General features: G+C 37.8%; 1 protein-coding gene across 1 annotated transcript in view; it reads left to right on the plus strand.

Annotated features, from left to right (window-relative positions):
- Nucleotides 1-13608, plus strand: part of DNAAF6 (dynein axonemal assembly factor 6) — a 36167-nt gene extending 22559 nt beyond the window's left edge. Inside the window, exons 5-6 of the mRNA XM_047081792.1 lie at nt 1865-1950; nt 13479-13608. Coding sequence (XP_046937748.1) covers nt 1865-1950; nt 13479-13608 — 216 coding nt within the window. The remainder of the gene's footprint in view (nt 1-1864; nt 1951-13478) is intronic.
- Nucleotides 13609-14851: the final 1243 nt, after the last annotated feature.

Consider the following 14851-nt stretch of genomic DNA (forward strand, 5'->3'; position numbering starts at 1 on the left):
GTGTGTTGAACAGCAGATTATCTCTAAAAGCCAAAAGTAAATGGGGCTAGAGTTATTGATATTCTGCCAAATGACCCATTGTTTGTTCTAGAGGATGGGAAAAGCAGCCTGCACATAGCTTGATACTCTTTTTGAGCAATGGATATATAATATTTTGGCTCTTCTGCTTTAATGCATCCATACTGATAAGGGGACATTCTGATGTGACCTATGAAACAAGCCATTTAGTCTGTTTCTTTTTCATTATCACCTCCTTCACAGGGATATGAGCCTTACTCCATCTCCAAGTCTCACTGAGAATGAGGTGAGAGTCAGGGATGGGATAGGAATCAGTCACTATCTGGCAGACACAACCAGGAGTCACATGTTTATCACACGTATTCATCTCAGAAAGCGCTACCAATCATTCTGAGCAATGTGTCTGCCTATCTTCTGAGAATCCACTTGTTTCCTAAATGGTCTATTTCTCAAATCCTGATTTTGCTCTTAAGGTTAAAACAGTCATACTTATTTACTTCTAATGAATACATAGATTTGTCTACATGATAATTGAATGGATTCTCTTTTCCATATAATTCTAGAGGACGGACACATTTTTTTGCAGGCTTTCTGATTATGCTAACCTTATTGGATTGGTTGCAAATTAGACTGTGTTTCAGGGAGACAGATATTTGAGCTGTAATACAATTACTTATTATCAGCTCTAGGCAGCACAGTAAACCTTCAATTAAATTCTAATAGTAATATAATATACATATATTTATAGTTAATATCCTAGCATTCTTTCATAATGATGGTAGGGGGTGGATACCTCCTTAAAAGTTGATCTAATTGTATATATTTAATGTATTTCTGATTGTGAAAGTTAGATGTATTTAAATTTTTAAATACATTTAATACATAATACATAATGAGAGAGTTAGATGCAGAATGCACATGGGGTGAGAAGAGAGAGAGATGGGGAAGAATTTGAGATGGGCTTAAGGTCAGGTATGAAGTAAGAGTGAAAGATGTCTTATACATATTACTTAGTTAAAAAATCAGTAATTTTACATTCTGATGATGCTATTTTGAGGCGGTTTCATCAAAATGTCTGAATCACATGTCTGGAATCCTTGAACCAGAACTGGCAGAAACTTCTGAATCCATGCAAGCAGATTGACAGACTGACCCTTGGAAAATGTCAATATTTGAGGGATGGATAAGGGAAGAGAACACCTGGGTTTTAAATGCTCTTGTGTATGTACCCAGGAGTGGAATTACTGGGTCCTGTGGGAATTGAGATGCGACATTTTTAAGTAAAATCTTACCAAACCAATAAATAGTCCCATTTTGTGTGTGCGTGTGTGTGGAGGCGGAGGTGGGTGTGGGGTACGTAGGGATCATGTTGTTATTTCTCTTGTTGTATTAACGACTTTTATGGACTCCTACACTTCTCTAGGAAATGCGGAATAGGAGTTTATACCAGGATACTACAAATGGCATCACCAACCCACACCCAACATGAAAATTAACCACTTTTTATTCAAAGTGCCCACTGATATAAAGTCCGTTGAAAGTCCCCAACCTTAGCAGGTGCACAAGTATGCACCTTCAGACAATGAAAGTTACAGGCAAGGAACCTTAGTTCAATTACAGATGGTTACCCTTGGGCTGCTCATTAAACTTCTCTGTATCTCACTATCTCCATCTATAAAATGGGGGTAATCCTGCATCTCAAGATTGTAATGAGGAAAGGGCCTAGCCATGCACACATAGCTGGAACTTAATAAATATTAGCTCTCATTTCCCCATACTTCCCTACCCTCTTCAAATTAACTGTTCTTCAAGACAAAAGTATTTTTCTTCTCATTTTCTCTTTCAGGTTAAAATTAAACTGCCGAAAACAAACCCTTCTGAAATTCAAATTGATATCCAGGAAATGATCCTTGACCTTCGCACTCCTAATAAGTGAGTAAAACTTAGAACTAGAATAATGTATTAAAATATTAATGAATCTATAATCAATATTCATAAAGTGTACATTGTTATTTTTCATCACTCCCAAAGTTTGACAAAAAGTGAAAAAGTGAGTTATTCATTCAGATGTTTGATCTACATAATATAAATATATATGTATATATATTTTTTGAAACACCTAAAACACCTAGTTTTTTTCTGCTTTGCACTCGTACATTTGGAGTAGATTGCTACCACTAAAATACAGCCTTTGACATTCAGATACGGTTTACTTATCTGTGAGGAAAAATAACTAGAGATGAAAATCTCTTAAGTTGTAAGTCTCGCTTGTGGCTTTTTGTACAGAGATGCCATAAGAGAAGCAATATCTTTAAACTTTCTGGTTACCATGGGACTCTAAGGTTCAATTTGACTGTATCCATCTAAAAATTAACAGAAAAGTCTTGTCATCAATTCCTTAAAGCAAAAATTCTAACAAATTGGGGTGCCTGGGTGGCCTAGTTGGCTGGATGTCTGGCTCAGGTCATGATCTCACAGCTAGTGAGTTCGAGCCCCACATCGGGCTCTGTGCTGACAGCTCAGAGCCTGGAGCCTGCTTAGGATTCTGTGTCTCCCTTTCTCTCTGCCCCTCTCCAGCTTATACTCTGTCTCTCTCTCTCTCAAAAATAAATAAACATTAAAAAAATTTTAAAAATTCTAACAAATTTATCACTAGCTTCTCAAGTAGTATAGATACATTTAAAAAGAATACAGGTAATAATGGCATAATATAATTAAACATTTTGATATTTTCAAAATAGTCTTCTTATTACACAGGTTCAAATTATGTTTCCAAAATGCAACACATACAGTAAGATTCTGATACAAATGTTTATCTGAAACCTGGACAAATCAGTCCCGTCTCTCGAAAACAAGTCCATAAAGAGGAAATCAATGGAACCGGTGTGTGATAGATAAAATATCTAAATATCTCCTTGCTTGTTTCACTTTTCATCTGAATGTATGCTAGTGAGCACACTTTGGTTGACTGCAGTGGCTCTTTCTCTGTTATTCATGAGCGTTTCAAACTGGGTGTGGTAAGCAGTCAGCTGCTGGCACATTTTCTTTCTTCCATTATCAGTATCAATAATCTTCCCCTGGCCTGACGTGAGGTTCAAACCCATGAACCACAAGATCATGACCTGAGCTGAAACCAAGAGTTGGATGATTAACCGACTGAGCCACCCAGGGCCCCTCCTGAAGTGGATCACCTAAGGAGAAGCGAGCTAAGCCTGCCCCCCTGCTGCCGTGCACCTTGCCTACCCACCCCAGCTAATACGCCAGATCCCCAGCATCACAAGCCTGGCATTGTGCAAGTAGCCCAGACGGGCCACGCCACCCCACAGTGAATCCCGCCCCTAGGAGAGGGGAAGAGAAGGCACACACCAGTCTGACTGTGGCCCCAGCGGTGGGCTGGGGGCAGACATCAGGACTGACTGCGGCCCCGCCCACCAACTACAGTTATACACCACAGTACAGGGGAAGTGCCCTGCAGGCCCACACCACACCAGGGACTATCCAAAATGACCAAGCGGAAGAATTCCCCTCAGAAGAATCTCCAGGAAATAACAACAGCTAATGAGCTGATCAAAAAGGATTTAAATAATATAACAGAAAGTGAATTTAGAATAATAGTCATAAAATTAATCGCTGGGCTTGAAAACAGTATACAGGACAGCAGAGAATCTCTTGCTACAGAGATCAAGGGACTAAGGAACAGTCACGAGGAGCTGAAAAACGCTTTAAATGAAGTGCAAAACAAAATGGAAACCACCACAGCTCGGACGGAAGAGGCAGAGGAGAGAATAGGTGAACTAGAAGATAAAGTTATGGAAAAAGAGGAAGCTGAGAAAAAGAGAGATAAAAAAATCCAGGAGTATGAGGGGAAAATTAGAGAACTAAGTGATACACTAAAAAGAAATAATATACACATAATTGGTATCCCAGAGGAGGAAGAGAGAGGGAAAGGTGCTGAAAGGGTACTTGAAGAAATAATAGCTGAGAAGTTCCCTGAACTGGGGAAGGAAAAAGGCATTGAAATCCAAGAGGCACAGAGAACTCCCTTCAGACGTAACTTGAATCGATCTTCTGCACGACATATCATAGTGAAACTGGCAAAATACAAGGATAAAGAGAAAATTCTGAAAGCAGCAAGGGGTAAACGTGCCCTCACATATAAAGGGAGACCTATAAGACTCGTGACTGATCTCTCTTTTGAAACTTGGCAGGCCAGAAAGAATTGGCACGAGATTTTCAGGGTGCTAGACAGCAAAAATATGCAGCCGAGAATCCTTTATCCAGCAAGTCTGTCATTTAGAATAGAAGGAGAGATAAAGGTCTTCCCAAACAAACAAAAACTGAAGGAATTTGTCACCACTAAACCAGCCCTACAAGAGATCCTAAGGGGGACCCTGTGAGACAAAGTACCAGAGTCATCACTACAAGCATAAAACATACAGACATCACAATGACTCTAAACCCGTATCTTTCTATAATAACACTGAATGTAAATGGATTAAATGCGCCAACCAAAAGACATAGGGTATCAGAATGGATAAAAAAACAAGACCCATCTATTTGCTGTCTACAAGAGATTCATTTTAGACCTGAGGACACCTTTAGATTGAGAGTGAGGGGATGGAGAACTATTTATCATGCTACTGGAAGCCAAAAGAAAGCTGGAGTAGCCATACTTATATCAGACAAACTAGACTTTAAATTAAAGGCTGTAACAAGAGATGAAGAAGGACATTATATAATAGTTACAGGGTCTATCCATCAGGAAGAGCTAACAATTATAAATGTCTATGCGCCGAATACCGGAGCCCCCAAATATATAAAACAATTACTCATAAACAGAAGCAACCTTATTGATAAGAATGTGGTAATTGCAGGGGACTTTAACACCCCACTTACAGAAATGGATAGATCATCTAGACACACGGTCAATAAAGAAACAAGGGCCCTGAATGAGACATTGGATCAGATGGACTTGACAGATATATTTAGAACTCTGTATCCCAAAGCAACAGAATATACTTTCTTCTCGAGTGCACATGGAACATTCTCCAAGATAGATCATATACTGGGTCACAAAACAGCCCTTCATAAGTTTACAAGAATTGAAATTATACCATGCATACTTTCAGACCACAATGCTATGAAGCTTGAAATCAACCACAGGAAAAAGTCTGGAAAACCTCCAAAAGCATGGAGGTTAAAGAACACCCTACTAACGAATGAGTGGGTCAACCAGGCAATTAGAGAAGAAATCAAAAAATATATGGAAACAAACGAAAATGAAAATACAACAATCCAAACGCTTTGGGACGCAGCAAAGGCAGTCCTGAGAGGAAAATACATTGCAATCCAGGCCTATCTCAAGAAACGAGAAAAATCCCAAATACAAAATCTAACAGCACACCTAAAGGAAATAGAAGCAGAACAGCAAAGGCAGCCTAAACCCAGCAGAAGAAGAGAAATAATAAAGATCAGAGCAGAAATAAACAATATAGAATGTAAAAAAACTGTAGAGCAGATCAACGAAACCAAGAGTTGGTTTTTTTGAAAAAATAAACAAAATTGACAAACCGCTAGCCAGGCTTCTCAAAAAAAAAAAAAGGGAGATGACCCAAATAGATAAAATCATGAATGAAAATGGAATTATTACAACCAATCCCTCAGAGATACAAACAATTATCAGGGAATACTATGAAAAATTATATGCCAACAAATTGGACAACCTGGAAGAAATGGACAAATTCCTGAACACCCACACTCTTCCAAAACTCAATCAGGAGGAAATAGAAAGCTTGAACAGACCCATAACCAGCGAAGAAATTGAATCGGTTATCAAAAATCTCCCAATAAGGGGCGCCTGGGTGGCGCAGTCGGTTAAGCGTCCGACTTCAGCCAGGTCACGATCTTGCGGTCCGTGAGTTCGAGCCCCGCGTCAGGCTCTGGGCTGATGGCTCGGAGCCTGGAGCCTGTTTCCGATTCTGTGTCTCCCTCTCTCTCTGCCCCTCCCCCGTTCATGCTCTGTCTCTCTCTGTCCCAAAAATAAATAAACGTTGAAAAAAAAAATTAAAAAAAAAATCTCCCAACAAATAAGAGTCCAGGACCAGATGGCTTCCCAGGGGAATTCTACCAGACATTTAAAGCAGAGATAATACCTATCCTTCTCAAGCTATTCCAAAAAATAGAAAGGGAAGGAAACCTTCCAGACTCATTCTATGAAGCCAGTATTACTTTGATTCCTAAACCAGACAGAGACCCAGTAAAAAAAGAGAACTACAGGCCAATATCCCTGATGAATATGGATGCAAAAATTCTCAATAAGATACTAGCAAATCGAATTCAACAGCATATAAAAAGAATTATTCACCATGATCAAGTGGGATTCATTCCTGGGATGCAGGGCTGGTTCAACATTCGCAAATCAATCAACGTGATACATCACATTAACAAAAAAAAAGAGAAGAACCATATGATCCTGTCAATCGATGCAGAAAAGGCCTTTGACAAAATCCAGCACCCTTTCTTAATAAAAACCCTCGAGAAAGTCGGGATAGAAGGAACATACTTAAACATCATACAAGCCATTTATGAAAAGCCCACAGCTAACATCATCCTCAACGGGGAAAAACTGAGAGCTTTTTCCCTGAGATCAGGAACACGACAGGGATGCCCACTCTCACCGCTGTTGTTTAACATAGTGCTGGAAGTTCTAGCATCAGCAATCAGACAACAAAAGGAAATCAAAGGCATCCAAATTGGCAAAGATGAAGTCAAGCTTTCGCTTTTTGCAGATGACATGATATTATACATGGAAAATCCGATAGACTCCACCAAAAGTCTGCTAGAACTGATACATGAATTCAGCAAAGTTGCAGGATACAAAATCAATGTACAGAAATCAGTTGCATTCTTATACACTAACAATGAAGCAACAGAAAGACAAATAAAGAAACTGATCCCATTCACAATTGCACCAAGAAGCATAAAATACCTAGGAATAAATCTAACCAAAGATGTAAAGGATCTGTATGCTGAAAACTATAGAAAGCTTATGAAGGTAATTGAAGAAGATTTAAAGAAATGGAAAGACATTCCCTGCTCATGGATTGGAAAAATAAATATTGTCAAAATGTCAATACTACCCAAAGCTATCTACACATTCAATGCAGTCCCAATCAAAATTGCACCAGCATTCTTCTCCAAGCTAGAACAAGCAATCCTAAAATTCATATGGAACCACAAAAGGCCCCGAATAGCCAAAGGAATTTTGAAGAAGAAGACCAAAGCAGGAGGCATCACAATCCCAGACTTTAGCCTCTACTACAAAGCTGTCATCATCAAGACAGCATGGTATTGGCACAAAAACAGACACACAGACCAATGGAATAGAATAGAAACCCCAGAACTAGACCCAGAAACGTATGGCCAACTCATCTTTGACAAAGCAGGAAAGAATATCCAATGGAAAAAAGACAGCCTCTTTAACAAATGGTGCTGGGAGAACTGGACAGCAACATGCAGAAGGTTGAAACTAGACCACTTTCTCACACCATTTACAAAAATAAACTCAAAATGGATAAAGGACCTGAATGTGAGACAGGAAACCATCAAAACCTTAGAGGAGAAAGCAGGAAAAGACCTCTCTGACCTTAGCCGTAGCAATCTCTTACTTGACACATCCCCAAAGGCAAGGGAATTAAAAGCAAAAGTGAATTACTGGGACCTTATGAAGATAAAAAGCTTCTGCACAGCAAAGGAAACAACCAACAAAACTAAAAGGCAACCAACGGAATGGGAAAAGATATTTGCAAATGACATATTGGACAAAGGGCTAGTATCTAAAATCTATAAAGAGCTCACCAAACTCCACACCCGAAAAACAAATAACCCAGTGAAGAAGTGGGCAGAAAACATGAGTAGACACTTCTCTAAAGAAGACATCCAGATGGCCAACAGGCACATGAAAAGATGTTCAGCGTCGCTCCTTATCAGGGAAATACAAATCAAAACCCCACTCAGGTATCGCCTCACGCCAGTCAGAGTGGCCAAAATGAACAAATCAGGAGACTATAGATGCTGGAGAGGATGTGGAGAAACGGGAACCCTCTTGCACTGTTGGTGGGAATGCAAACTGGTACAGCCGCTCTGGAAAGCAGTGTGGAGGTTCCTCAGAAAATTAAAAATAGACCTACCCTATGACCCCGCAATAGCACTGCTAGGAATTTACCCAAGGGATACAGGAGTACTGATGCATAGGGGCACTTGTACCCCGATGTTCATAGCAGCACTCTCAACAATAGCCAAATTATGGAAAGAGCCTAAATGTCCATCAACTGATGAATGGATAAAGAAATTGTGGTTTATATACACAATGGAATACTACGTGGCAATGAGAAAAAATGAAATATGGCCTTTTGTAGCAACGTGGATGGAACTGGAGAGTGTAATGCTAAGTGAAATAAGCCATACAGAGAAAGACAGATACCGTATGGTTTCACTCTTATGTGGATCCTGAGAAACTTAACAGGAACCCATGGGGGAGGGGAAGGAAAAAAAAAAGACGTTAGAGTGGGAGAGAGCCAAAGCATAAGAGACTGTTAAAAACTGAGAACAAACTGAGGGTTGATGGGGGGTGGGAGGGAGGGGGGGTGGGTGATGGGTATTGAGGAGGGCACCTTTTGGGATGAGCACTGGGTGTTGTATGGAAACCAATTTGTCAATAAATTTCATATATATATATATAAAAGAAATATTAAAAAAAATAAAAAAAATAAATAAAATAATCTTCCCCTGTTGATCTTAGGGTTTCAAAAAATAAAAAGTAGATCCCTCATACAAACGACTTCTATATATAAACGACCCAATGTACATACATAGCTTAACCTTGATTTCTATAGTAGATGCATTTAATCCAAAATGATCTACCCATGGATATATATCAAGTACTTTCTCATTACTTATGTAATTTCAAAACTATATTCTCACAAAAATTGTCTCCTGTTATAAAAATTTCATCCACTATTCCTACGATTTACTTCGAGGAGCAGTGTAATTTTTTCATTCTTATTATATATGCTTTTATTCTTCCACACAACCTCTGCAAGGAAAGTTGCTTAAATTAACAGTTAATCTTCCATGATATTGGTGCGCTTGTTAAAAACACATACATATCTACACACCATGGAGTTAATTTCCATTCTCCTAGCAGTTCTCCATCAATCTTCAGGCAGCTGCTATGCTCCCACTCCAGATATCTATCAGAACCCACCAAATGAAAGACTCACACAGAGATACTTGTCCATGTAGAATGTGGACTACACTAGAATTTTGGGATCATAATGTTCTTATATATTAAATAGTGCAGAGAGGTGCTGTCTCTTAAGAAAAAAATCATTAATTATGACAGAAGACTGAAGATAGGCTGTTATCGTTTTTGTCATTTTTCCTTAACACTTGCACATTCTTTGGAGCCACGCTATTATCTGAAATTGTGTTATTGAAAATGTGACTTGTTTTTGAGGTTATTGGTATTCACATATACTTTCTTTAGTTTCTAACTTTGACAGCATATCACACTATGTTTACTCACCCCTAGAGAGAGAAGAGAAAACCTCCTGTTCATGAATCTATAAGGCAGAACACGTGAATCTATTCTAACTGAATTGACTGGTAAGATCAGTCAAATGACAGTCAATTGCATTAGAACTATCAATAAAACCCAGATTTTTAGAATTATACAAACAAAAGAAATAAAGCAATGTCTTAACTTCTTTATTTTTTAAAAAAATCATTGTTTTTGCACGTTGATTCCCAACATGGAGTAGACAGAAAGGAGGAAAGATAGGGGAAATTGGATAATTTCCCAAGGACTTTTATCTTCATATGAGGTTTCACTATTTTTTGAAGTGTGTTCTAAGAATATCATAAATGAATTCCTTGAATGTGATAGTAAAAACATATTGTAAAGACAAGTATGAATTAATTTTTGGTTGAATGCTGTTTTATTCTCATCTTTGCTGTGCTCCTTTAATTCAGACTGATTGAGAATTGACTGATACTCAAACTCAAAAGATGTTTTCAAATTGAAATACTGAATGTCAGCTTAGTAGCTATTTCTTCACTTTCTTTGAAAATAGTTACGTCTCCAATAGAAAACGTTTAAAAAGTCATGTTTTCTAAACCCAAATATTTATTTTTTAATTTAAATTTTGTTAGTTAATATATAGTGCAATATTGATCTCAGGAGTAGAATTCAGTGATTTCATCACTTACATACAACACCCAGTGCTCATCACAACAAGGGCCCCCCTTAGTCCCCATCACCCATCTAGCTAATCTCCCACCCACCTCCTTCCATCAACCCTTAGTTTTTTCTCTATCATTAAAAGTCTCTTGTTAACTAACCCAGAGATAAAATCATTTATTAACTACATAAAATAAAAACTACATTATGTGAATATGCACAGAACAAGGTTGTCCTGTATTTAAATCTCTTGCAAGGAACATCAACTTGACTTTGCTAATATAAATGTAAGGATGTAAGTCTCTAGAGTTCACTGTATAGATAATTCTTTTGTCTTTACTTTCATATATTATCATTCACTTTTAAACAATTTCTAATGAAAAGTAACACTGGATAAACATTTGATCAGTGCCTAAACTGTAGCTTCTTAAAAGCAAGTATACTATCAATGTAAAGGCAGAGGGATTGAGTTTAAATGTTTATTCATATTTGATAGTACTAATGTGTTCTGGGTACTCAAATGTTATTTTGCTTTTCATTCATTTATGTATTCACTCAACAAACATTAATAAAGTCTCCTGCTACAACTGGGGGGACATGAAGATAAGATATAGTCCTGTCCTTCAATGAATTGTACATGGATAAGTATTTGTAGAATTTTATTTTGTTTATATATAAATCTCAATCCAGATATCAGGCAGTAAAACAGACTAGACAAAAATACTTCCCTTCTCCTAAGAGCCTAAATAAGTTGCACAGTTTCTGTTCAAATTTTTAGTATTTGAAGCCATACTGCTAAGGACTAGCCAGGAATGCAGGCATAGATGGATCATTCCAATGGCCACTGTCTCTGCTGAATTTATTTCTCTCTGGACAGAGAAGTGCACATTATCACTGGAACTCCTTCTTCAGCTGATTTATAGTTGTCTTTTAGTGCAATGAAGCTACCACCACTGAGCTTTGCTTTATTTTTAAAGTGAATATATTATCATTTGTAGAATAAGGGATAAAGCAAATCTAACTCCAGCTCAAACTATATTGTAAACAACTTTAAAAAGGTGGACTCTAAACACTTTTTGCACCCACTTTTTTGAGATGCCAAATATTACATGATATATTAAAATACATCATGAGGGGCACCTGGGTAGCTCAGTTGGTTAAGTGCCCAACTTGGACTCAGGTCGGGATCTCAAAGGTCATAAGTTCAAGCCCCACGTCGGGCTCTGTGCTGACAGCTTAGAGCCTGGAGCCTGCTTCGGATTCTGTGTCTCTCTCTTTCTCTGCCCCTCTCCCTCTCACACTCTGTCTCTCTCTCTGAAAAATAAACACACATTAAAATTTTTTTAAATTTGAAATAAATACATCATGATATCATTACTTCTGGTGGAGAGAGATGTTTTTCCTACTACAAGTATCTGGAATAGAACAAGAGTAACAGGAAATTTCTCTTCTAGAGAAATGCGATCACACAAACATGTGTGATAAATACTTTTAATGAGCCCAGTTTCCTAAACTTAGGTCTTGCAAATGAGTGAGGAGGCAATCGGTTTTCAAGAGTTTGTTTTCAAATACTAGTTCTTTATACAAGGATTCAATAAGTACCCCTAAAAAATACCAGATTCCTTTACAAACTTGGATCCTATACCTTTTAAAAGAGCTTTTCTGTCCACTTTTTATAGAGATACTGAAGGCTTCTTTATGGAGAATGCGAGGTAACAAGTGCTTCATGCATTTAATTTTCTTCAGATACCAGCATGTGCCGACCCCATGCATAATTCAGATTCATACCACTATGACAGAATTATGGATGGCTCAGCCCAGCAATGCAGCTAAAGCATACAGCTATCTAGCAACGGAGCCCCACAACTGCAAAATAAACCCAGCAATCTCTCACAGGGATTTTTGTCAATGTATAGTAGAAAGAACCAGAAGCAAGCACAGAGAAGCACTTTCATTGATCTAGTATTAAAATCATTCCAGGCCTGAATTTCAATAACTATACATGTAGTAGAGACTCAGCCTGAGGTTGCATCAGCAGAATTATTATAGAACTATTCCAATTTTCAGATTTGTATCAGTTAGTCACATTCCATGTACACATAAGCATGGCTGGCAACATATCTATCCAACCAACTTAGAGTTGCAATGGCTCTGTTCCTCTGTCTATAAATCAAGCCTGAGAGTATGCTTATATAATGCAAAATGAGGTCAATCTTGAAAAAAGAGTGGGGTATCAAAACCCCTGCTTGTATTTTTAAGGCCAAAAAGGCTGATATATTATGTGTGTTAACTTGGCATAGTTTTGAACTCGTACTTACAGTGTCTAAATATTGTTTTTTTTTTGGTTCCTAACCTTTTGGTGGTATATATTGCCGTTATCTTATTAAAAGTGAGATCAAAACCACACTGAAATATCACCTCACGCCAGTCAGAGGGGCTAAAATGAACAAATCAGGAGACTATAGATGCTGGCGAGGATGTGGAGAAACGGGAACCCTCTTGCACTGTTGGTGGGAATCCAAACGGGTATATCCACTCTGGAAAACAGTGTGGAGGTTCCTCAAAAAATTAAAAATAGATCTACCCTAGGACCCAGAAATAGGACTGCTAGGAATTTACCCAAGGGATACAAGAGTGCTGATGCATAGGGGCACTTGTACCCCAATGTTTATAGCAGCACTTTCAACAATAGCCAAATTATGGAAAGAGCCTAAATGTCCATCAACTGATGAATGGATAAAGAAGTTGTGGTTTATATACTTGATGGAATACTACTTGACAATGAGAAAGAATGAAATATGGCCTTTTGTAGCAACGTGGATGGAACTGGAGGGTATTATGCTAAGTGAAATAAGTCATACAAAGACAGATACCATATGTTTTCACTCTTATGTGGATCCTGAGAAACTTAACAGAAGACCATGGGGGAGGGGACGGGGGGAAAAAAGTTACCAAGAAGGAAGGAGGCAAACCATAAGAGACTCTTAAAAACTGAGAATAAACTGAGGGTTGATGGGGCGGCGGGGGGGGGGGTGGGGAAGGAGAGATGGGCATTGAGGAGGGCACCGGTTGGGATGAGCATTGGGTGTTGTATGGAAACCAATTTGACAATAAATTTCATATTAAAAATAAAATAAAATAAAAGTGATATCTTCTTGATATTACTTTAGGAAGTTGATTCTAGGTTTTTTATCTTCTCTTATTTTGTTTTGATTTTTAGGAAGCTGTTGATAACCCTTCCCCACCCTGTGGAATGCAACAGTGCCAAAGCTTTCTATATCCTGGAGACTGAGACTCTTGAAGTCGCCCTAACAATGAAAAGAGACTTGGATTTCATTAACTTCTTCTGAAGCTTCATGAACAAGAAGGAAACATGGTAAAACAGCACTGCTAAAAAATTTTTAAAAAAACCTTTGAAAAATTGGCAAATGTCTCCTATCTTTTTTATTATTCTGACATAGTTCATAAAGGGTCTAAATTCAATTCTAGTGAGTTCCTGGTCATTTACCGTCATTCCTATTACTCTGGTGGGAAATACTGTTTTCTTATATTCATAAGCTATTCCATTTTTTTGGTGATAGCTGGATAGAATTTGCAGGTTAACCAATTAGATTACTGCATGGTCAATTCAAACTGAAATATGACCATGAAATGGTTGGTCCACTTATTTCAGTAGTCTGAAGAACTTAAGCCAATTAATTATACTATGATACAATCAGTTCCATTGCAATTGGTCACTATTATGCCAGAAAAGTTTATTTGGCTGCCTTCTCATTGATTTGATCAAATGATTTACAGTATTCTCTGGTTAGGTTCTCGCAATCCTGGGATGTACAAATAACAAAGGATTATAAATAGTTTGGTACGCCATCCTAAACAACATGTTTTACTTGAATAAGAAATACTTCAGAACACACAGTGTTATTTAGCTTCCTCAGTCCTGCTTTCAGTGTCTGGATCTGGTTAGGTTAAAAATCTTCTTTCTTTTGTGCACTAATAATTACTAACAATACCTTTTGGACTACTGTGTGTATATTTAGTATTGAAATCCTTGACATTTAAAAGGAATATAAAGAAAAGTGTGGTGCATTTACAAAACCTGTTCTCTTTCATTTCTTATCTTTATTCATAATTGGGCATACCTATTTTTATGAGTTATGTCAATGCCCCCTGCCCCTTCTGGACTGTATTGCTGAAGTTTATTTCAGAATTATTTATGAATAAATCTTATTTTAAAGCTCATGTAACTAGGCCTCACACATCACTGTAGAACTGTGGAGTTAACTGGGAGTGAAATTTTGAGAAGAGATGAAAAATTGAAAGATGTTTATCTCATCTAAGTGAACTATTAAGGAACTAAATAAGCAGATATTTTCCAGACTTACGTATGTAGATAACTACCAAGCCTCTAGTTTGTAACTAGATCTAATAGAAGGAAAAGACTGAGATTTTGGCAAAAATAGTTGTGTTAAAACATTGAGCTCTTGTAGAGAATTCACCATTGAAATCACCACCATGACATTCTTCTGTGGGGGGCAAGAATTGAGGGTGGGATTAACTAAAAGGAACTAGTGTCTGTGAATTTAAGTCCAT

The sequence above is a fragment of the Lynx rufus genome, unplaced genomic scaffold (assembly GCF_022079265.1).
Source record: "Lynx rufus isolate CCGP_SWC_20201006 ecotype Redwood Valley unplaced genomic scaffold, mLynRuf1.p SCAF_19, whole genome shotgun sequence".
In the NCBI taxonomy this organism is placed as follows: Eukaryota; Metazoa; Chordata; class Mammalia; order Carnivora; family Felidae; genus Lynx; species Lynx rufus.